The sequence below is a fragment of the Scyliorhinus torazame genome, chromosome 2 (assembly GCF_047496885.1).
Source record: "Scyliorhinus torazame isolate Kashiwa2021f chromosome 2, sScyTor2.1, whole genome shotgun sequence".
Taxonomy (NCBI): Eukaryota; Metazoa; Chordata; class Chondrichthyes; order Carcharhiniformes; family Scyliorhinidae; genus Scyliorhinus; species Scyliorhinus torazame.
The window spans coordinates 43714309-43737745 of NC_092708.1; the positions used below are offsets into that span (position 1 = coordinate 43714309).

At 47.9% G+C, this 23437-nt stretch overlaps 1 protein-coding gene across 50 annotated transcripts in view; it reads left to right on the plus strand.

Annotated features, from left to right (window-relative positions):
* neb (nebulin) overlaps positions 1–23437 on the plus strand; it is a 376446-nt gene that overhangs the window by 158682 nt on the left and 194327 nt on the right. For all 50 annotated transcript variants that reach the window (XM_072470732.1, XM_072470804.1, XM_072470803.1 and 47 more), the window contains 13 exons: positions 114–425; positions 3134–3337; positions 3427–3531; positions 5699–5806; positions 5924–6235; positions 13334–13537; positions 13627–13731; positions 16149–16256; positions 16402–16713; positions 18929–19132; positions 21493–21597; positions 21693–21800; positions 21925–22236. In XM_072470732.1, the coding sequence (XP_072326833.1) occupies positions 114–425; positions 3134–3337; positions 3427–3531; positions 5699–5806; positions 5924–6235; positions 13334–13537; positions 13627–13731; positions 16149–16256; positions 16402–16713; positions 18929–19132; positions 21493–21597; positions 21693–21800; positions 21925–22236 (2499 nt within the window). The remainder of the gene's footprint in view (positions 1–113; positions 426–3133; positions 3338–3426; positions 3532–5698; positions 5807–5923; positions 6236–13333; positions 13538–13626; positions 13732–16148; positions 16257–16401; positions 16714–18928; positions 19133–21492; positions 21598–21692; positions 21801–21924; positions 22237–23437) is intronic.

Here is a 23437-nt window from a genome sequence, read left to right on the forward strand (position 1 = left end):
ATTAAAAAACTTTGAAATCATTTTGGGATATTAGTACAGATTTTTCTTTCATCTGTATTGTAGCGATTCTAAAAAAACTTTGTGTAAACTAGCAGTGACATTTCTTTCAACAGTACAAATACAAAACAGCCTATCGCAAGCAGCTTGGCCATCATATTGGATGCCGGAACATTCAAGATGACCCCAAGATGGTTTGGTCCATGCACGTAGCCAAGATTCAGAGCGACAGGGAGTACAAGAAGAACTTTGAGAAAACAAAGACCAAGTTCAACATGCCAGTCGACATGCTGGACATCTTGTTGGCCAAAAAATGCCAGACCCTGGTCAGCGACATTGACTACAGACGTCACTTGCACAAGTGGACCTGTCTGCCAGACCAGAACGATGTGATCCAGGCAAGGAAAGCCTATGATCTGCAGAGTGATGTGAGTACATGATCGTAAATGATATGCATTGGCACTTGCACATTATTAACAGAAAATTGGATGGATTCCTGGGTAGTAAGTGCATTGTAGCAATTACTTTTTATTTGCAGTCTTTGTGAAGAGGACGTAAGGAGGGTACAAAAATATATAGATGGGTTAAGTGAGTGGGCAAAAATCTGGCAAATGGAGTACCATGTGTTCTTTTATGGGAACATTCTACAGAGATGCTCTACAATGTGATCCGGGTAAAGAAGGCAATGTGAGTACCAAGGTAAAAATGTAAAAATACCATTGAAACATCTGGAGAAGGTGGTCAGAAAATGCTAATATTGGTGAATGCTACTTTTAATCATGAGTTTACAAGGATGTCTATTTGGCTTGGTTGGCCATCGTATCAAAGGTATAAATGCGCACGGCGAATATTTCATCTAAGTTATGTTTTCATTACATTCCTGTTGGTCTAGACATAGGCTAAAGACATTACCCATGCCAGTGCCCATGTCCGCCAGACCAGAATGATGTGATCTGGACACCGAAAACATATGACTTACAGAGTGTTCCGTGTGTCTCCCCAAAATATGAAACTTTAGTTGAAAATCTTGAGCGATTGATCAGCAAAGCTTTTTAATCAAGGTTAGATTGACCATTGTAATAAAGATGAAGTTTGGGCCAAATTGGGTCCTTAATGGTGGTGAATTCAAAATTCTAGATCAGTGAACCCAGATCATCACTTGTTTCAGTATTAACATAAGAATTTAAAGACAATGAAAACTTATAATATATCCAAAAACCTACTTAGACTTTTGTTGGGTAATGACAGAACATTCTTAGAACAAACCAAAGGTAATGGGCGTCATTCTCCGAACCCCCGCCGGGTTGGAGAATCGCCGGGGGCTGCCGGGAATCCCGCCCCCGCCGGTTGCCGAAGTCTCCGGCACTGGATATTCGGCGGGGGTGGGAATCGGGCCACGCCGGTTGGTGGGCCCCCCCGCCCGATTCTCCGGCCCGTATGGGCCGAAGTCCCGCCGATAAATTGCCTGTCCCGCCGGCGTGGATTAAACCACCTTTTGAACGGCGAGACAAGGCGGCGTGGGCGGGCTCCAGGGTCCTGGGGGGTCGTGGGGCGATCTGGCCCCAGGGGGTGCCCCCACGGTGGCCTGGCCCGCGATCGGGGCCCACCGATCCGCGGGCGGGCCTGTGCCGTGGGGGCACTCTTTCCCTTCCGCCTCCGCCACGGTCTCCACCATGGCGGAGGCGGAAGAGACTTCCTCCACTGCGCATGCGTGGGAAACTGTCAGCGGCCGCTGACGCTCCCATGCATGCGCCGCCCGGGGATGTCATTTCCGCACCAGCTGGCAGGGCACCAAAGGCCGTTTCCGCCAGCTGGCGGGGTGGAAATTCCTCCGGCGCCGGCCTAGCCCCTCACTGTTGGGGCTCGGCCCTCAAAGATGCGGAGCATTCCGCACCTTTGGGGCGGCACGATGCCCGTCTGATTGGCGCCGTTTTGGGCGCCAGTCGGCGGACATTGCGCCGTTTCGGGAGAATTTCACCCAATATTCTTCAACAATTTCAGGATGAGATAGGTGTAAACTAACCTTTTTAAAACAACAATATGATGTGGAAGTGTCTGGTTGCTGTTGGTTCTCTTCCCAAACCTAATGTTGCCCAAGGCAAATTATGCATTTTTAGCCAAAAATGAGCAGAATATTTTCTGAATGGAAAGAGGTTAGGTATAGTGGATATCCAAAGAGACCCGAGGGATCAGGTGACTAGGTCCTTAAAATGCAAGGAACAAGTGCAAAAACTAATCAACAAGGTTAATGGAATGCCAGCCTTTACATCTAGAGGATTGGAATATAAAGACACAAGAGGTAATGCTGCAGCAATACAAAACCCTGGTTAGATCCCACTTGGAGTCACTCTGAACAGTTCTGAGCACCGCACCTCCGGAAGGATATTCTGGCCTTGGAGGGAGTGCAACGTAGGTTTACAAAAATGATCCCTGCATTACAGGGGTTGAGTTACGATGAGAGATCACTTAAAAAATTGAAAATAAAAGGAAATGGCTGAATCATGAACATACCATGGCTGTGTAAGACATTACAATATAAAAACATTGGCATGGGATCCACAGATTTCAGCTCTCTGGGCTCAGTTGCACACCGCTCCCTAAATCAGAAGATTGTGTGGTTTGATCGACTTTCCACGATCTGAGTAATTAACCCAGGCTATCAGTCCAACACAGTACTGAGGGAGTGTCACCTTTCTGTTGAGACACAAAATCGAGGCTCTTTCTGATGGTTCAGCTGGATATCGTGATTCTATCATAGTTCTCGAAGAACAGCAGGAAGTTCTTAAATTGTGCTGGCCAACTTTGGTTCCTCAACCATCTCCATTAAAACGCATATCAACTTGTTGGTGTTTTTGAGACCTTGCTCTATCAAAAATTGGTTATCACACTTGCTTAGAAAATAATGGTCATTGCTGATCAAAGTGAATTCAAAAATGTGATAAGCTGTTGTACAAAGCCTTTCATTATCACACCAATTGGTTTATGAGAGTTTATTTTTAATAACGATCGCCTTTATGTCCAGATTATTAATGATCTCAGTTGCATTGTTACCTGATGTATACGAGTTATTTTTATAACATCTGCTACATCAAGGAGAAGCAGCACGTTGGCAGTAAGAACTTTCATTCTCTTCCAGAATCTGTACAAAGCAGACCTTGGGTGGCTGAAGGGTATCGGATGGTCTCCCATGGGCTCACTAGACGTGGCCAAAGTCAAAAAAGCTGGCGAGATCCTGAGTGACAGCAATTACCGTCAGCACCCATCCAAGCTGAAGTTCACCAGCCTGTCTGACTCCATGGACCTGACTCTAGCAAAGAATAACGCACAGATAATGAACAAGGTTGGATTACTTACTTGGTTAATTGACAGATATGCTTTGAATGTTACCCATCAAAGTGCTAATCTTTGTGTCTTTTTATTTCCCCCTAGCATGCATACATTGAAGCCTGGGAAGCGGACAAGACTAAAATTCACGTCGTGCCAGATACGCCAGAGATAATATTAGCAAAACAGAACCAGATCAGCTGCAGTGACGTGAGTATGTGAGGGCATTTTGAAATGGCACTTCTCACTGTCTTAGCATTTATTGCACACACAGAAGCAATCCAGTTGATGGAAGCAGGATTGAAGATGCAGTAGGCATCCAGGTAGGGAAGGATAGAATGCTGGATGCCACTCTTTAGTCACTTACAAGCTTTTATTTGGGGAGGCAGTGATGTGCTAGTATTGTCACTGGGCTAGTAATCCAGAGACCCAGGGTAATGCTTTGGAAACCCGGGTTCGAATCCCACCAGGGCAGATCGTGAAAGTTGAATTCAATAAAAATCTGGAATTAAAAGTCTACTGATGATCATGAAACCATTGTCGGTTGTCATAAAAACCCATCTGGTTCACTAGTCTCCTTTATGGAAGGGAATCTGTCATCTGCACCTGGTTTGGTCGACATGTGATTCCAGATCCAAGGCAATGTAATTGTCTCTTAAATGCCTTCTGGGATGGGCAACAAATGCTGGCCCAGCCAACAGCGCCCACATCTCATAAATGAATAAAAAACAGTTTGTGTTGCATACCATGCACCTCTGACAAAAAAGGCGAACCCTTTTTCAACCTGCTCCTATACTCCTTTGGGAGTATGAGCTTCCCCAATGAGGTGGGCGGAGAAATCATTAGCAGATTCCGGGCATAAATAAAGCTGGCCAGTTTGGAATCGGCTAGAGGAGAGTGAGCAGCAAGGGAGTTGCTGCTGTTTTCAACCTGTACATGTATATACATGTGGACAGTTGATTCTCCAATTGTTAGCCACTATCTCGATACAATTAATACTCAATTGATATACAATATACAACAGGAGGACTAAAACTGAAATGTGAAAATCTTGCGATAAAAATGGGGCATTTTTACCTTACTTTGGTGGTTGTCTTTTCTGCCCAGTTCACAGTGTGGTAGGGTGGGCTTTCTGCAAATCCACTGCTGAAGAAATGGGTTCCTTTGACCCATTACAAAGGGAGACAGTGTGATATGAACAGATGACCAAGGTGCAGGAGTAGGTTATTTAGCCCTACGAGCCTGCTCTGCCATTCAGTAAGATCTCGGTTTATTTTATAGTAATCTCACATCTGCATCCCACCTACCCCCGATACCCTATCACCCCCTTGCTTATCAAGAATCTACTCACCTCTGCCTTAAAAATATTCAAAGACTCTGCTTCCAGTGCCTATTGGGGAAGAGTGTTCCAATGACTCATGACCCTCTGGGTGAAGAAATTTCACCTCATCTCCATTTTACATGGGCGACGCCTAATTTTTAAACAGTTCTAGATTCTCCCCCAAAAGGAAACATCCTCTCCACCTTCACCCCAGCAAGACTCTTCAAGATCTGCATGTTTCAATCAAGTTGCCACTTACTCTTCTAAATTCCAACAGATTCATTCCTCGTCTGTCCAACCTTTACTCATAAGATAACCCACCCATTCCAGGTACTAGTCTGGTAAACCTTCTCTTAACCTCTTGTAATGCATTTACACCCTTCCTGAAATTAGTTACTGTTATAACCTGCCTGTTTACCACTGACTGGAGATGAATAGCAATCCCACAATCCTTTGGGAGTATGAGCTTCCCCAATGAGGTGGGCGGAGAAATCATTCGCAGATTCCGTGCATAAATAAAGCTGGCCAGTTTGGAATCGGCTAGATTCGGCAAGGGAGTTGCTGCTGCTGCTGTTGTATATATATGTTATTGTAAATAAATGTTATTTCTTTCTATCCTTCAACTCATGCTGGATTCTTCATAGCCCTCACAAAAGTGATCAACGCTGAAACTTTTAAAAGTTTTCAGTCAGATCTTCAAGTGTCGAGGCTACGACCCCACCTCTCTTTGTTGTCCTACCTATTCTTTGTTAATTCCTTCCCTGATCTTTGGCTAGTGATAAGCATGGTTGAGGTAAAGGGCGGTGGGTGGGGGGCAGTCTTTGTCTTCTTTGCCTACGAAGAACAAATGAAGACAGGCACCACTGTATGGGAGCCATTAGTGCCCATCCGAACCATGGTAGAACCTTCTTACCTGTAATTTGGAATGGGATCTCAAGCTGGAGTCACCAGCAAGCTTGTGGATCTCTCCCATGCACCTTTGCTGCGATGAAGAACTCAAAAGGAATTGACTTTTGTTTTGAACCTGATGAGATGAATATTATTTCTTTCAAATAGAAACTGTACAAACTTGGCATGGAGGAGGATAAGAAGAAAGGCTACAATTTACGTCCTGACGCCATCTCAATCAAGGCAGCGAAAGCATCCCGTGATATTGCCAGTGATGTAAGTGGACCTTTTTATTTTGAGTCAGAGTTATAGATTAAAGATTGTGATAATTGTACCCTTAGAATTTGAACTTGATCATCAAATGAAACATCATTTGTTTGATCCCTGCTTTAGTACAAATATAAAACAGCCTATCGCAAGCAGCTTGGCCACCATGTTGGATGTCGCAACATTCAAGATGACCCCAAGATGGTTTGGTCCATGCACGTCGCCAAGATTCAGAGCGACAGGGAGTACAAGAAAGACTTTCAGAAATCAAAGACCAAATTCAACGTGCCAGTCGACATGCTGGACATCCTGTTGGCCAAAAAATGCCAGACTCTGGTCAGCGACATTGACTACAGACGTCACTTGCACCAGTGGACCTGTCTGCCAGACCAGAACGATGTGATGCAGGCAAGGAAAGCCTATGATCTGCAGAGTGATGTAAGTACCCTTATAATTTGAACTTGATGATTAAATGCAGTGCAGGCCCTTTGGCCGTTCCCCTTCAAAGCAAGTATTTTGGATGCTGTTGGGGGTGTGGCGGGGGGGGGGGGGGGGGGGGGGGTGGGGGTGGTGGAGGGGGAGGACCTACCAGAGGAAGGCCATAGTGGCCAGGTCTCTGGCACTGAGCCCGGCTCTGTGGCTCAGAAGGGAAGGGGGGGGAGTAGAAAAGAGGTAGTGATAGGAGACTCAATGGTTAGGGAAATGGATAGGAGATTCTGTGGTCGTGAACAAGGTTTGTATGTTGCCTCCCGGGTGCCAGGGCCAGAGAGTCTCAGATCGAGTCTACAGGATTCTTAAGGGGGAAGTCGTGGTGCACATTGGCACCAACAGCATAGCTAAGAAAAGGGATGATGATCTAAAAAGTGGTTTTAGGGAGTTAGGTTGGAAGCTAAAGAGCAGGACAAGCAGAGTAGTGATCTCAGGTTTGTTACCGGTGCCACATGCTAGTGAGGCAAGGAGCAGAGAGCGGGTGCAGCTGAACAAGTGGCTACAGGGCTGGTGCAGCACGGAAGGCTTCAGATATGTTGATCATTGGGATACTGTCTTGGGAAGGTGGGACCTGTACATGAAGGACAGGTTGCACCTAAACTGGAGGGGCACCAATATCCTGGCGGGAGGTTTGGTAGAGCTCTTCGGGAGGGTTTAAACTAGTTTGGCAGGGGGACGGGAACCAGAGCTATGGATCAGAGGATAGGGTAGCTGTTGAACAGGCAGAAATAGTATGCAGCAAGTCTGTGAGGAAGGATTAAGTTGACAGGGCAAAGTTGCTCTCAGTGGGATGGGTTAACATGTGTCTGTTTCAATGCAAGGAGTGTCAGGAATAAGGGAGATGAACTTAGAGCATGGATCAGTTCTTGGAACTATGATGCTGTGGACATTACGGAGAAATGGATTTCACAGGAGCAGGAATGGTTGTTTGATGTTCTGGGGTTTAGATGTTTTAAGAAGAATAGGGAGGGAGGTAAAAGAGGAGGTGGCATGGCACTGTTAATTAGAGAATGCATCACCGCTGCAGAAAAGGAAGTAGTTGAGGAGGGTGTGTCTACTGAGCCAGTATGGATGGAAGTCAGAAACAAGAAAGGAGCAGTCACTTTATTGGGAGTTTTCTGTAGACCCCCCAATAGCAGCAGAGAGATGGAGGAACAGATTGGGTGCAGATCTTGGAAAAGTGCAGAAGTAACAGAGTTGTTGTCATGGGTGACTTCAACTCCCCAAATATTGACTGGAACCTCCTTACTGCAAATGATTTGGGTGGAGCAGATTTTGTCAGGTGTGTCCAGGAAGGATTCCTGACTCAATATGTAGGTAGGCCGACTAGGGGGGAGGGGAGGCCATATTGGACTTGGTGCTTGACAACAAACCAGGTTAGGTGTCAGATGTCTCGGTGGGAGAGCATTTCAGTGACAGTGACCACAACTCCTTGACCTTTACCATAGTCATGGCGAGGGATAGGAACAGACAGCATGGGAAGGTATTTAATTGGGGGAGGGGAAATTATACTGCTATTAACAGGAGCTGAGGGGCATAAAGTGGGAACAGTTTGTCTCAGGGAAATGCACAACAGTAATGTGGGGATTGTTTAAGTAGCACTTGCTGTGAGTACTGGATAGTTTTGTCCCACTGAGACGAGGAAGGAATAGTAAGGTGAAGGAGCCTTGGATGACAAGAGAGGTGGAGCTTCTAGTCAAGAGGAAGAAGGAAGCTTACGTAAGATTAAGGAAGCAAGGATCTGGCATGGCTCTAGAGGGTTACAAGGTAGCCAGGAAGGAACTCAAAAATGGAGTTAGGAGAGCTAGAAGGGGGCACAAAAAAGCCCTGGCTGAAAGGATTAGGGAAAACCCTAAGGCATTCTATAATTATGTGAGAAATAAGCGGATGATCCGAGTGAGAGTAGGGCCGATCAGGGATAGTGGAGGGAACCTATGCTTGGAGTCTAAGGAGGTAGAGGAGGCCCTAAATGAATATTTTGCTTCAGTATTCACTAGAGAGAGGGACCTTGTTGCTCATGAGAACAGCGTGTACCAGATTAATAGGCTTGAACAGGTTAATATTAAGAAGGAGGATGTGCTTAAAAAGCATCAGGATAGATAAGTCCCCTGGCCCTGACGGGATATACCCAAGGTTACTATGGGAAGTGAGGGAGGAGATTTCTGCGCCGTTGGCGATGATCTTTGCATCCTCACTTTCCACTAGAGTAGTACCAGATGTTTGGAGGGAGGCAAATGTTGTTCCTTTGTTCAAGAAAGGGAATAGGGAAATCCCTGGGAATTACAGATCAGTCAGTCTTATATCTGTGGTGAATGAAATACTGGAAAGGATTCTGAGAGATAGGGGACAGGATTCTCTCAACCCAGGCCGGGCTGGAGAGTCGCCGGGATGGGCGCGAATGGCGCGATGCCGCTCCGACGCCAGTCCGCCGATTCTCCGGAGTGCAAAGAATTGGCGGCGGCGCAGTCGGCGCGGCGACGGTCAGGGGCCGCTCTACGGGTCCCCCCCCGGCGATTCTCAGCCCAGGATGGGGCAAGCGGACGTACAAAAAAAACCTGAGTCCCGCCGGTGCTGTTCACACCTGGTCTTACCCGGCGGGACTTCGGCGTTAATGGATCTGGGGGTGGCCTGGTGGGGGGGCTGGGTGGTCCGACCCACGGGGGGGGCCTCCACTGTGGCCTGGCCCGCGATCGGGGCTTACCGATAGGTGGGCTTGCCTCTCGGGCTGGGAGCCTCTTTTGTTCCGCGCCGGCCCCTGTAGCCCTACGCCATGTTGTGTCGGGCTGGCACAGAGAGCGAACCACCGCGCATGCGCGGCAATCGCGCTGATCCCACTGCGCAGGCCCGTGGTGCCCATCTGACGCTGGGATCGGCAGCTGGAGCAGCGTAGGTCGCTTCAGTGCCGTGCTGGCCCCCTGTAGGGGTCAGAATTGCTGCTCCTGAGGCCATGTTGACGCCGTTGAGCGTTTACAACGGCGTCAACACTTAGCCTCAGGATCAGAGAATCCCGCCCCCGATTTATGATTATTTAGATAAACATAGTTTGATTAAAGATAGTTAGCATGGCTTTGTGCGGGGCAGATCATGCCTCAAGCCTCATTGAATTCTTTGAGGGTATGACGAGATACATTGATGAAGATCGGGCAGTGGATGTGCTGTATATGGATTTCAGTAAGGCATTTGACAAGGTTCCCCATGGTAGGCTCATTCAGAAGTTAGGGGGCATGGGATACAGGGAAAATTGGCTGTATGGATACAGAATTGGCTGGCCGAAAGAAGACAACGAGTGGTAGTGGATAGAAAGCATTCCGCCTGGAGGTCGGTGACCAGTAATGTCCCACAGGGATCTGTTCTGGGATCTCTGCTCTTTGTGTTTTTTATAAATGACTTTGATGAGGAAGTGGAAGGGTGGGGTAGTAAGTTTGCCGATGACACAAAGTTTGTGGAGTTGTAAATAGTGTTGAGGGCTGTTGCAGGTTACAACAGGACATTGACAGGATGCAGAGCTGGGCTGAGAAGTGGCAGATGGAGTTCAACCTAGATAAATGTGAAGTGATTCATTTTGGAAGGTCGAATTTGAATGCTGAATACACGTTAAAGGCAAGATTCTTGGAAGTGTGGAGAAATAGAGGGATCTTGGGGGTCCATATACGTAGATCCTTCAAAGTTGCCACCCAGGTTGATAGGGTTGTTAAGAAGGCGTATGGTGTGTTGGCTTTTATTAACAGGGGGAGTGAGTTTAAGAGCCTTGCTAGGGTTTTGCTGCAGCTTTATAAAACCCTGGTTAGACCACACTCGGAATATTGTGCCCAGTTCTTTTTTTTTAAATTTAGAGTACCCAATTCATTTTTCCAAATAAGGGGCAATTTACCGTGGCCAATCCACCTAGCCTGCACATCTTTTTGGGTTGTGGGGGTGAAACCCATGCATATGAATGAAATGAAATGAAAATCGCTTATTGTCACAAGTAGGCTTCAAATGAAGTTACTGTGAAAAGCCCCTAGTCGCCACATTCCGGCGCCTGTTCGGGGAGGCTGGTACGGGAAGAATATACGGGGAGAATGTGCAAACTCCACATGGACAGTGACCCAGAGCCGGGATCGAACCTGGGATCTCGGCGCCGTTGAGGTAGCAGGGCTAACCCACTGCGCCACCGAGCTGCCCTTTGTGTCCCGTTCTGGTCGCCTCATTATAGGAAGGATGTGGATGCTTTGGAGAGGATGCAGAAGAGATTTACCAGGTTGCTGCCTGAACTGGAGGGCATGTCTTATGAAGAAACATTGAGGGAGCTAGGCCTTTCCTCACTGGAGCAAAGAAGGAAGAGAGGTGACTTGATAGAGGTGAACAAGGTGATGAGAGGCATGGATAGCCAGAGACATTTCCCCAGGGTGGAAATGACTGTCACGAGGGGGCAGTTTTAAGGTGATTGGAGGAAGGTATAGGGGAGATGTCAGAGGTAGGTTCTTTACACAGAGAGTGGTGGGTGCATGTAATGCACTGCCAGGAGGTGGAGTCAGAATCATTAGGGACATTTAAGCGACTCTTGGACAGGCACATGGACAGCTGTAAATTGAAGGGGTGTAGGCTAGGTTGATCTTAGATTAGGATAAATGGTCGGCACAACACCGTGGGCTGAAGGGCCTGTACTGTGCTGTACTGTTCCATGTTCTATGTTTATGTACCTCTCTAAAAAAGTACAAATACCTTTCAAAATTCTTCAGGAGTTAATGGGCCAGAAAATTTGAGGAATACTATTCCTTTTAAGCAAGAATTTCTAAGGGTGTGGATATGGTCAGTTGACCATTGTATCAAAGATATAAATGCGAATGGTGAATATTTCATCAACGTTAGTCAGTGGCATTTTGCCATTACCTTCCACTCTCAGGGGCAGAGTGAGATCGCAGGTCCCAAGACTACCTTAACCGGAAAGGCAATCAAATCCATGCTGTTGTCATTATACTGAACCCTGACCATCTCGTCAACTGAGCTAACTGCTCCCCAGGAGAAAACTCCAATTGCCAGTGTTATATTACATACTGTGGGTATATTAGGCTCTGGTCACTATGTAAGTGAAATAAACCATGACAAATATGCATTCAGATTTCTCTTGTATAAACTACTCTCAATTCTATATTTAATTTTATTTAAAGGAGAACCACCGTTTGAACTTTATTTGAAAAGAACACCCTGTTTACAGGATGAATAGGATTATTTCTGATTATACATCTTCAATTTTAAAATAAAAAGAAGGGACTGAATCATGAAATGGTTGTGATGGAATACTCTCCACTTGCCTGGATGAGTGCAGCTCCGTCAACATTCAAGAATCTCAGCACCATCCAGGACAAAGCAGCCCATTTGATTGACACCCCTTCCACAAATATTCAGCCCCTCCACCACCGACAAACAGTGGCAGCCATGTGTATACCATTCACAAGACGCAGGGCAGGAACTCACCGGGGGCCCTTAGGCAGCACCTTCTAAACCCATGACTGCTAATTTTTTAGAAAGATAAGGGCAGCAGACACCTGGGAGCCTCACCACCTGGATGTTTACCACCCAGCCACTCACCATCCTGACTCTGAAATATATTGTCGTACCTTCACTTTCGCCTGGTCAAAATCCTGTAACTCCCTCCTGTCTGCCCTCCCTCGCACTTTGGCTGTACCTACACCTCCGGGACTGCGGCAGTTCAAGAAGACAGCTCACCACCACCTTTTCATGGGAAAGTAGGGATTGGCAATAAATGCTGCCCGAGCCAATGATGCCCATATCCCCTAAATTAATAAAAGGTTGCATAAGATGTTACAATATAAAAAGATTAACCTTGGGATGTACAGATCTTTACCTCCTGAACTCAGTTGCACCAACCTGTCTAAATCAGAATTTCATTTTGTTTGATAAACATTCCATGGTCTGAGTAATTAACCTAGGCTGACATTGTAATACAGTACTGACGAATATTGGACTGGAGTCGCCATTTCAGTGGCCAAGTGCCGGCTCGAACGTAGGATTCGCAGGAGGTTTACAATTAAACAATTGGCGGCGACCCCTTACCGATTCGGGGACCGGTGAGGGGCCAGAAGCGGCGCCGGATGAAACTCCTGGCTCCCACGCCAAAAAAGGCTGGAGAATGGCCGGGACCCTGACCGTGCATACACACGGCTAGCGACCTGCAGCGGTCACGCCGTAGATCATGGCTCCGGCCGTGCGTGGATCCGACCCGCCATCCGTGACCCCACAGGTCACCCACTGGCCACCCCCACCAGTCCCCCCAGTCCTCGCGGAGGCCCGCCCCCCCCGGCCAGCCGCACGGATCCTGGCTGAGGGTGGCGGTGCTGGACACAGCAGTTCCCAACTCCTGAAACCACACATGTCCCGCGCCGTCGGGACTCAGCCAATGGGGGACGGGGCATCGCGGGAGGGCCGGACGTTGACGTGCCAACACGTTGCAACACGACATGATTTTGCCATTTCTGAGAGGGCGGAGCATGGCTGACCGGCGTCAAACCGGCACTGGACCCAATTTGGGGGTCGGAGTTGATGCTCTGCCTGATCGCCAATTACGATATTGGTGTCGGGCAACGGAGAATCCTGCCCATTATCCTTTTGGATGGGACATTATTTCGAGGCTCCTTCTAATGTTTCAGGTGGATATTGGTGATCTTATCTTCATTAGACAAGACAGTAAGAAGTTCTCAAATTGTGCTGGCGAACATTGGTTCCTCGACCATCACCACCAAATGACCAGCTGACCGTTTGTTCTTGCTGCTGTTTTTGAAATCCGCTTTATGCAAAATTGTTTGTCACACTTGCTTAAAAAACAACATTAATTGCATTTAAAGTTAATTTGGTGCTTTCTGAAATGTGATCAAATGTTATACAAATACAAGTCTTTAACGATCATGAGAGTTTCTTTTTAATAATGACCTACTCTATAGCCAGATTATTAATGATCTCAGTTGCATTGCTATCGGGCAAATGTGAATTACCTTATAACATCTTCTGTATCAATGTTAGCATTAAGGACTTTTCATTGTTTTCCAGAATCTCTACAAAGCAGACCTTGGGTGGCTGAAGGGTATCGGATGGTCTCCCATGGGCTCACTAGACGTGGCCAAAGTCAAAAAAGCTGGCGAGATCCTGAGTGACAGCAATTACCGTCAGCACCCATCCAAGCTGAAGTTCACCAGCCTGTCTGACTCCATGGACCTGACTCTAGCAAAGAATAACGCACAGATAATGAACAAGGTTGGATTACTTACTTGGTTAATTGACAGATATGCTTTGAATGTTACCCATCAAAGTGCTAATCTTTGTGTCTTTTTATTTCCCCCTAGCATGCATACATTGAAGCCTGGGAAGCGGACAAGACTAAAATTCACGTCATGCCAGATACGCCAGAGATAATATTAGCAAAACAGAACCAGATCAGCTGCAGTGATGTAAGTATATGAGGGCATTTTGAAATGGCACTTGCTCGCTTAGTTATCATTTATTGCACACACAGAAGCAATCCAGTTGATGGAAACAGGACTGAAGATGCAACAGGCATCCAGGTAGGGAAGGATAGAATTCAGCACAGGTGGGATAAAAGATTTGAAAAAGCTTGGGTCGTAACTTCGGGGGGTGGGGGCGTCCCCAAAGATGCCCTGGTTGAGGCTGCTGAAATTCTGCAGTGGAAGGAAAGTTGATTACCTTTGTTGTCTCCCTTATGGACCTTGACCAAGAAGGCAAATCACAGGATGGTAATCGGGCAGTAGGAAGCTCCTTGGCCCGTCACGTCCGTGATGCCTCTCTGAAAGAACAATTCAGTTAGTCGTGCACCCTGGCACTTTCCCCGTAGTTCAGCAATTTTGTTTCTCTTCAGGTGCGTGTTCAATTCGCTTTTCAAAGCCAGGATTGAATCTGCCTCCACCACATTTTAAAGCGGGTGCTTCACCTAAATGTTTGCTATCTATTTTTCCTTATCCCTCATATCAATATTCCTTCTTACTCACCTTAAAAAAGTGTCCCCTGGTTCTCAACCCTGTTGTGTTATTCACCCTGGGGTAACACGGACTGAAACACGATGCAGTGAAATGATCAAGCATACACCAAACGTAGGCGTTCGTTCAATAAGATTTATTGAACTTCAGTAACGAAGCACACAGCTGCCTGTGGGTTGACTCTCTACTAGTCAAAGTGAACTAACATTAACTATCTAGACCAGGCTAGCATTGATCCACGTGTAGAAGGTGTTGAATGATTTGTACACCCTGACTGTCACTACAGTTGTCACCAGTGGAAAGAGGCAGAGTGCTGATGCCTCATGTGTTTTATAGTTGGAAACCCCCCTCTGGTGTTCTGTCTTGTGATTGGTCATGTTCTGTTCTGTATGTTGATTGGCTCACCTGGATGTCTGTCACTGCCTGCTTTTACCTCATGATGTGCATGGGTGCATATTATGACAAACCCTTGCACCAATGGGAACAGTTTATCGCTACCTAGTCTGTCCAGATCCCTCATGATTTTGAATATCTCCAACAAATGATTTGATTTTTGATTTTTTGATTTGATTTCATTTATTTTCACCTGTACTGAAGTACAGTGAAAAGTATTTTTCTGCGGCCGGGGGAACGTACACAGTACGTACACAGTAGACAAAGAGAATAATCAATAGAGAACATTGACAACTGGTACATCGACAGTCGATGACAAATGTCCTCCCAACTTCCTCTTCTCCGACGTCAACAATGTCATTTTCCCCAATCTGTTCACAAAACCGAAACCCCTCGGCCGGAATTCTCTGGCAGCGCACCCCCACCTGGGGGTTTCCCGGCAGCGTGGGGTGGTGACAATGGGAAATCCCATTGACGAGCGGCAGGAGTAGAGAAGACCGTCGCTATTGAACGGTGTGCTGCCGAGAACCACACGGCTGGAGGATTGGAAAATCCAGCCCCTCACCTCTGGAAACACTCCTGTAATCCTTTTCTGCATTCTCCCTAAAGCTTTCACATCCTCCCTAAAGTGCGCTGCCCAGAATGGGACTCAGTAATCCAAATGAGGCCGACCTAGGGTTTTTTGAATGTTTATCACAACTTCCCAACTCTTGTACTCTATCTCTATTTTTTCAAATCCAAGAAAACTCAGGCATTGTGAACCAATTTCTCAACCTGCCCCGCCACATTTAGCAATTTATTGACCTTTCTGCCCTGTCCCATCTATCCCTGCCCATCCTTGAGTCTTCTCACACTTCACTCATTCCTCATACCACAATGTGTCACTTTTTTCTTTCATTTTATGATCTCTGACCGGGGATGAACTTGGTCGGTGATGGAGGGGAGTTGGGGTTGGGGTGGTGGACACCTATGACAAAGCAGTTTTAGTCTGCTTTGCCTTCAGGGGTGAATCAAGTTGTGAACCATTGAAGCATCTGTTTGGGAAAAAGCAGCACCCATCTGTAAGTGGCAATGGGAACACCACCTTCAGCCACCAGTAAACTTACGCATCTCCCATCCACACTTATAATAATCTTTATTAGTGTCACAAGTAGGCTTATATTATCAATGAAATGAAGTTACTATGAAAATCCCCTAGTCGCCTGTCCGGGTCACTGAGGGAGAATTCAGAATGTCTGATTCATCTAACAAGCACGTCATTCGGGACTTGTGGGAGGAAACAGGAGAACACGGAGGAAACCCACTCAGACACAAGGAGAACGTGCAGATTCCGCACAGACAGTGACCCAAGCTGGAAATCGAACCCGGCGCTGCGAAGCAACAGAGCTAACCACTGTGCCCTTCAGCTGATGATGAGATTAAGGACACATTAGAAACCCACATTTGAACCTGATGCTATGAATGTCATTCCTTCCCTGTAGAAACTGTACAAACTTGGCATGGAGGAAGATAAGAAGAAAGGCTACAACTTACCCCGTGACGCCATCTCAATCAAGGCAGCGAAAGCATCCCGAGATATTGCCAGTGATGTAAGTGGATCTCTTCATTTTGAGTCAGAAAATTCTATATTAAAATAATGATGTCAGTACCCTTTCTTAGAATTTTCTAATCATAATTACACAAATATAAAGTTGATGATTAAATGAAACATGATTTGTGTGATCCCTGCTTCAGTACAAATACAAAACAGCCTATCGCAAGCAGCTTGGCCACCATGTTGGATGCCGCAATATTCAGGATGACCCCAAGATGGTTTGGTCCATGCACGTCGCCAAGATTCAGAGCGACAGGGAGTACAAGAAAGACTTTCAGAAATCAAAGACCAAATTCAACGTGCCAGTCGACATGCTGGACATCCTGTTGGCCAAGAAATGCCAGACCCTGGTCAGCGACATTGACTACAGACGTTACTTGCACCAGTGGACCTGCCTGCCAGACCAGAACGATGTGATCCAGGCCAAGAAGGCCTATGACTTGCAGAGCGATGTGAGTACATACCTAAATATGTGAAAATTTCTATTAGATTTCTTGAGACTTTGTTAGGTTTGGTTAATACTGTCAGAGGGTGGCACAGTGGTTAGCACTGCTGCCTCACTGCGCCAGGGACCCAGGTTCAATTCCGGCCTTGGATGACTGAGGGTGTGGAGTCTGCACATTCTCCCTTGTCTGCGTGGGTTTTCTCCGAGTGCTCCAGTTTCCTTCTGCAGTCCAAAGATGTGCAGATTAGATGGATTGGCCATGATAAATGTCCTCTTAGTGTCAAGGGATCTGCAGGTTAGGCTCCCGGGATAGAGCGGGGTGGGCTGGGGAGTTGGCCGAAGTAGAATATTCTTTCGAAGGGTTGGTGCAGACTCGATGGGCTGAATGGTCTCTTTCTGCACTGTAGCGATTCTATGATTCTATAATCAAAGATTTCAAAGCGTGGCGATGTAGATAAATTGGCCAGTGAACGTTGTGAAGACATGGGGCGCGATTTAACCAAATTGCAACAAGGTCCCGTGATGAGCGTGTTTAACCGGGTGTTTCCCCACGCTCGCAGTGCCGAGAAACACCACGCTATCTTTTGGGACTTTGTTGCAATTTGGGGCCGCACTTATTCCCGTTTCCTGCACGGATGAGCAGGAAGAGATTTAAAAATGGCGTCCCGATCTCTTACCACCCGACGTGACCCCTTCCCTCCCCCCAAAGCCCCAACTCACTCCCTCTCCCCACACCCAATTTCACATGCGCAGGGCACCCCCGGGCCCAATCCCGGGCATGGGGAAAATGCCAGCCTGGCACCTTGGCACTGCCAGTGCCCGTGCCAACCTGGCAGTGACACCTGGACACCTTGGCAGTGTCAGGATTAAGTGGAAGGCCCTCTATTGTTGCTGGGAGCCTCCCTTTTTTTGAAGGGTCCCTGCTGGGAGCATGCCAGGGACTGCCAATGTTTGTTTGGCAGCAGGTCTTGCCGACGTGGGCAGAATGCCTGCAGGGCAGCAAGTAGACCTTAACTGGGACATTGAGTTGCTTATTTGGCCACTCATGGCAATATGCTGCAGATTCCAATCCCGGCACCTTTCACTGCCATATTACCTCCCGTTCCACCTATCAGCCCCGAGACAAAGGGTTGGAAAAAGTCAGCCCATTGTGTGCGTTAGAGGCCGGGCCAGGCACAGTAAAGGGGACTGTGTTGCAAATTTAGCTTTGTCCGATACAGATGTAAATGGCTTTGAACTCCAGTAAAATAGCGGATAGAGAAACACTGCCCCCGTAATTTTTAATCTTTTGTGACGTATCAGCGTGAAAATAACACACATGGGCGCAATTCTCCCATCGGGAGACTAAGTCCCGATGCCAGAGTGAAAACCGGAGTGTTTCACTCCGGCGTTGGAGGCCGCTCCCAGCCCCCTATTCTCCCGCCCCTGGGGGGCTAGGAGTGGTGCCGCATCATTTACGCGCACCGGGCCTTGGCGCCGCGTAAAAGCGGCTCCGCGTAAATGACGCGGCCGGCGCCACGTAAATGACATCACCCGGGCATGCATGTTTGCCGTCCTCCCAGCGGCCGCCCCGCAAGAAGATGGCGGATGGATCTTATGGGGCGGTGGAGGAAAGGAGGTCCTCCTTCAGAGAGGCCGGCCCGCCAATCTGTAGGCACCGATCGTGGGCCAGGCCCCTTTTGAGGCCACCCCCGGTGCAGGAACCCCCCTCTTCCCCTCCTCCCCCCCCCATAGGCCAACCCCCAGCGTTCCCGCCCTGCTCCCGCCGACAGCGACCAGGTGTGGACGGCGCCGGCGGGAACCTGTCGTGTTGGGCAGACCACTTGGCCCATCCGGGCCGAAGAATCGCCGCTCGCCCGTTACCTACCGCAAGCGGCGATTCTCCCAGCGGCCAGCCGTGATTCTCGCCGTGCCGGTTTAGGGGGGTGGGAGAATCACGTGCGGGCGCGGGGTGGCGTGACCCGCGTAGCGCCCGGGCGATTCTCCCACCCAGCGTGGGCGGGGGAGAATTCCGCCCATGAAAGATTGCTCGCACTGTTGGTGCCTGACTGTTACCAAACTGACCCATAACACTCGCTGCAGCTGAGGTGACTTCAGGCTGAACATCCGGCACAGGCACCTTGAGCTCGTTCAACTTTAAACTTGTGCAAAGTTGCCCTTCAACTGTTTGCGTACTTTGCTTCTCCTCCTCATCTTAAACAAAACAATTCTTGTGCCCCCAGCTGTCGTACAAATCAGATTTGGAATGGCTCCGCGGTATTGGATGGTGTCCTTCTGGCTCGCTGGAGGTTCAGAAGGTCAAGAAAGCTGGCGAGATCCTGAGTGAACAGTGTTATCGTCAACCGCCTAGCACCCTCAAGTTTACAAGCATCCTTGATTCTCTTGACTTGGTTTTAGCCAAGAACAATGCTCACCTGCTCAATAAAGTAAGTACTATGTCACGGATTATTGACAACGGGAGATTTTCCGTTTCGTTCTTTTTTTCCTCAGGGCACGTTGGCCTTCAAAAATCTTTTGGGTAATAAAACAAAAATACATCACTTTAACATTATGGGTGGGATGCTCCGTCCCGGGATGTCCGGATCGCGTTCCCTGATGGGACGGAGAATCGGGCGTTGGGGCAGAATCCGGAACAACGGTGGATGCCGACCTGATCACGGCCGCCCACTCAAGTTAACGGATTTCCCCACGGCGTGGGGTGTCCACAATCCCCATTGGCCGGCTGCCGGGATGGAGAATCTCACTGCCGGCGAGGGTGCGGCGCACCAGAAAATGGGTGTGGCGGGACGAAGAATCCCACCTATAACCTCCCAAACGGAGAACCCAGCCCTGAAATTGCAGGATAAATTATACAAAAGGCGCAATGCCTTATTCCGAAATCACGCTGCCTGCTGTTCTAATGAAGACATTAAGCTATTGAGAGATTTTTAAATAATTCCCTATACTGCTAGCAATGTGATTTCAATGCCTTGCGAAATGCCAGGAAACGTAACGTTAATATGTCTGAGCAGGAAGGGATAAAAATCAATGGCCCTTCTGACACATGCTTTGCTGAGATTACAGCAGAATTAAATTCGGGCCCAGATTTCTTTGGTTCCAACCTACGTTTGAGGTGCATTGAAGTAGCAGTCAGAGAAATACATGATTATGAGGGAGAAAGAGACAACAGGATTTGCTGACCGGGTTAGATGAACTAGAATGGGAGTAGTCTCGTGTGGACAATAAACACTGGCAGAGGATGGCTGGGTCAAATGACCTCTTTTTGTGTTGTAAATTCTATGTGAAGTAAAGTCACCATAGTCCCAGATGACCAAAGGCTGCTTTTCACTTTTGAGGGGAAGATCTGGTGCTGATTTATTCTGAGGAGCACCACACCTCAGGCGAAGGGCAAGGTTGAGAAGGTGGGGCCTTCATGAAGAACCTCAGCCGGTACGGGGAATGAACCCAAGCTGTTGGCCTTGCTCTGCATCATAAACCAGCCGTCTAGCCAACTGAGCTAAACCGGTTCTTTGCAAATCGATGGAATCATACAGGGCCTTCGCCTGCCTCTGACGGGGACAGTTGTTTAGGAAGGGGTGGAGTCAAAGGTTGGGACTTCCCATGTAAGAAGCTGCCATGTTCAGACCCTCACAGAGACTCGGTATATTCCCTGGTAGAGTCTACATCCAGTGAAAGTCGGCATAACGGCCACAAGGTTGGCCGAGCCCCTTTGGGAAGACGTCTGGGCTTGAGTTTCTTTTATTGTTAGTCACTTCTTCTGGTGACCTTTCCCATTTGAGGCCATCAGTACTGTAGTATGCATCTTTCTTAACGGGAAATCCAATTTATGTTTAAATTGACAGGCCAAACGGCTGATCCGGGATAGGGAAATCATTTTAAGTGGCCACAGTGGCCAAATAAAGAAAGCAGGGTGTCAAGATGGAAGCAGAATAGCTGGGAAGAGAAAGAAATGGTTGGATTAAAAAAAAGAGGAACTCAGGCCCGGAATAGAGGTAGATCTAAGTTAAAGATGGGTGGATGAAACAGGGTCTCAAAACATTTTTCAGAAGCTCCAGGAGGAGACCGGGCTCAAATTGGGCTCAAAAATCAGAGAAATGGGCCTAAAGGGCCTGATAATTATTTTTTTAAGATGGAGCAGCACGAAGGTGGCCCAGGAACCAGACGGAGCTGCAGGTGGGGCAGGGCAACGGGGGGATTGAGAGGGAGCGAGAGAGAGAGAGACCAACAGGTGACAGTGAATGTGAGAGTTTGCAGCATCAAAGAAGATGGGACAGAGGGTTGGGGTTGATTGAAAAGGCTGCAAAGAAAGAAGGATGCTGCACTGAGGCTTGTGCTGAGGTCAGGTCAGCTAGAAGATGGAGATGCAAGGCAAAGCAATGCCACTTACTGTTGGGAGGCCAGCAGTGCAATTCAAGTAGGCGAGTATTCCAAAGTAAATCAATTAGGCATTACTTGGGTGTAATTTACATGGCAAATTTGGGACTTGGTGAGTAGGCATCACAAGAGGGATTCTTACCGCTCCAAGACTTTTGATGTCTTAAAAATATTTATGTATTTTGAAATGTAAGTATCCCACCTCTCAACAATCTTTTGACTCTTGAACATTGGGTTGCAATTTGGAAGAAAATTGGTGGAATTTCTCTCCTATCAGTTAGCAAGAAAATATTCTTGCCCAGAATTGTTTGCCGAACATTTGCGGAACCCACGGGTCTTTGGCGAAAATTAAAGCTGTTGCACTGATGCGAAGAACATCAAATCACCTGTCTCGTTCTTTTTTTTTTTACAGCGCTTGTACACAGAAGCTTGGGATAACGATAAAATCAATATTCATGTCATGCCAGATACTCCCGAAATTACTCTGGCTAAAAGCAACTCTGCCAATATCAGCCAGGTATGAATCTCTGTCATTAAAATGACTGAGATGCGATTCTACTAATCAGTCAAAAGCAAAAACTGATGGCAACCATGTTTCCTCGTCCATTTTAGAAACTGTATCGGCAAGAATGGGAGGAATACAAACGCAAAGGTTATGACTTACGAGCTGACGCTATTCCCATCAAGGCTGCAAAAGCCTCCAGAGACATTGCAAGCATGGTAAGATTGTGTATCAACCAATGTACACATTGTTCCTTCTCTTTGCAAGCACCATGTTGAAATTACTGCTGCTAGTCCAACAGAAACAGATAAAGGTAAAGTTATCTTCTTTCTTCACAATCAGTACAAATACACAGCAGCCTACCGCAAGCAGCTTGGCCACCATGTTGGATGCCGGGACATTCAGGACGACCCTAAGATGGTTTGGTCCATGCACGTCGCCAAGATTCAGAGCGACAGGGAGTACAAGAAAGACTTTCAGAAATCAAAGACCAAATTCAACGTGCCAGTCGACATGCTGGACATCCTGTTGGCCAAAAAATGCCAAACCCTGGTCAGCGACATTGACTACAGACATTACCTGCACGAGTGGACCTGCCTGCCAGACCAGAACGATGTAATCCAGGCAAGGAAGGCCTATGATCTGCAGAGTGATGTGAGTACATCTCATTCTTTTTTCTTCGTATTACTAAGCATAAGGCTAAATTGTACAATGGTTTTACAACACGTAAACAAAACAGTGATTGGAAATGAAATAAAAGCCAAAGTTATTGTGTCCCAAAGCCTGTAAATTTTCTGATACAAAGGAATCGTAGAAGCACACTAAAGGAGGCCACTCGGCCCGTCATATTTATGTTGACCCTTTACTAGATCAATCCAAAAACTGAGTGCCATGTTCTCTCTCTTTCTCTCTAACTCCTTCCTTAGCTCCAAATATTTATCCAATTACTCTGAAAAGATCTATTGGTCTCTGCCTCATCCATTCGTTGTGCTAAAGTACAACTCTCTTGATTAAAAATATTTCCCTACTCTGTCTCCTCACTTTATTAGTGGCAATTTTAAATTGAACCATCATCAATGACTCTGCAACCTGAGAAATAGGGGGCGGGATTCGCCACTCCCACGCCGAAGTGGCCGCGCCGTCGTGAACGCCGTTGAGGTACACGACGGCGCGGAACGGCCCCGGTCCCGACCAATTCAGGCCCTGACAATGGGCCAGGATCGGGGCTGCGTCATCTACACGCGCCAGGCCTTGTCGCCCGCGTAAAAGCGGCACCGCATAGATGACGCGGCTGGCGCCGCATAACGGGCGGCATCCGCGCATGCGTGGTTGCTGTCCTCTCTAAGTCCGCCCTGCAAGAAGATGGGGGACGGATCTTACGGGGCCGCAGAAGGAAGGAGGTCCTCCTTCAGAGAAGACGGCCCGAAGATCGGTGGGCACCGGTTGCGGGCCACCCCACATTCCTGGTGAAGCCCGGTGCAGGATCCCCCCTCGCCCCCCCCACAGGCCGCCCCCCCAGCGTTCACGCACCGCCCACGACTGCAGCGACCAGGTGTGGACGGCGCCGGGGGGAACCCGCCGTTTTGGCCTGGCCGCTCGGCCCATCCGGGCCTCAGAATAGCGGGGGTGCCGGAGAATCGCCATTTTGGGTGTCTCCGGCGATTCTCCGGCCTGCGAAACTCGACCGGGCCGTTCCCGCCGCTTGGGAGAATCGCGGGAGGGCGTCAGACCGGCGTCCCCGGAAAATTTGGCGGCCCAGGCGATTCTCCCAACCGGCGTGGGAATGGAGAATCGCGCCCCCTATATCTTTATTTTACACATCAAATGCATACAAATCGAATAACCTCCCAGCCTT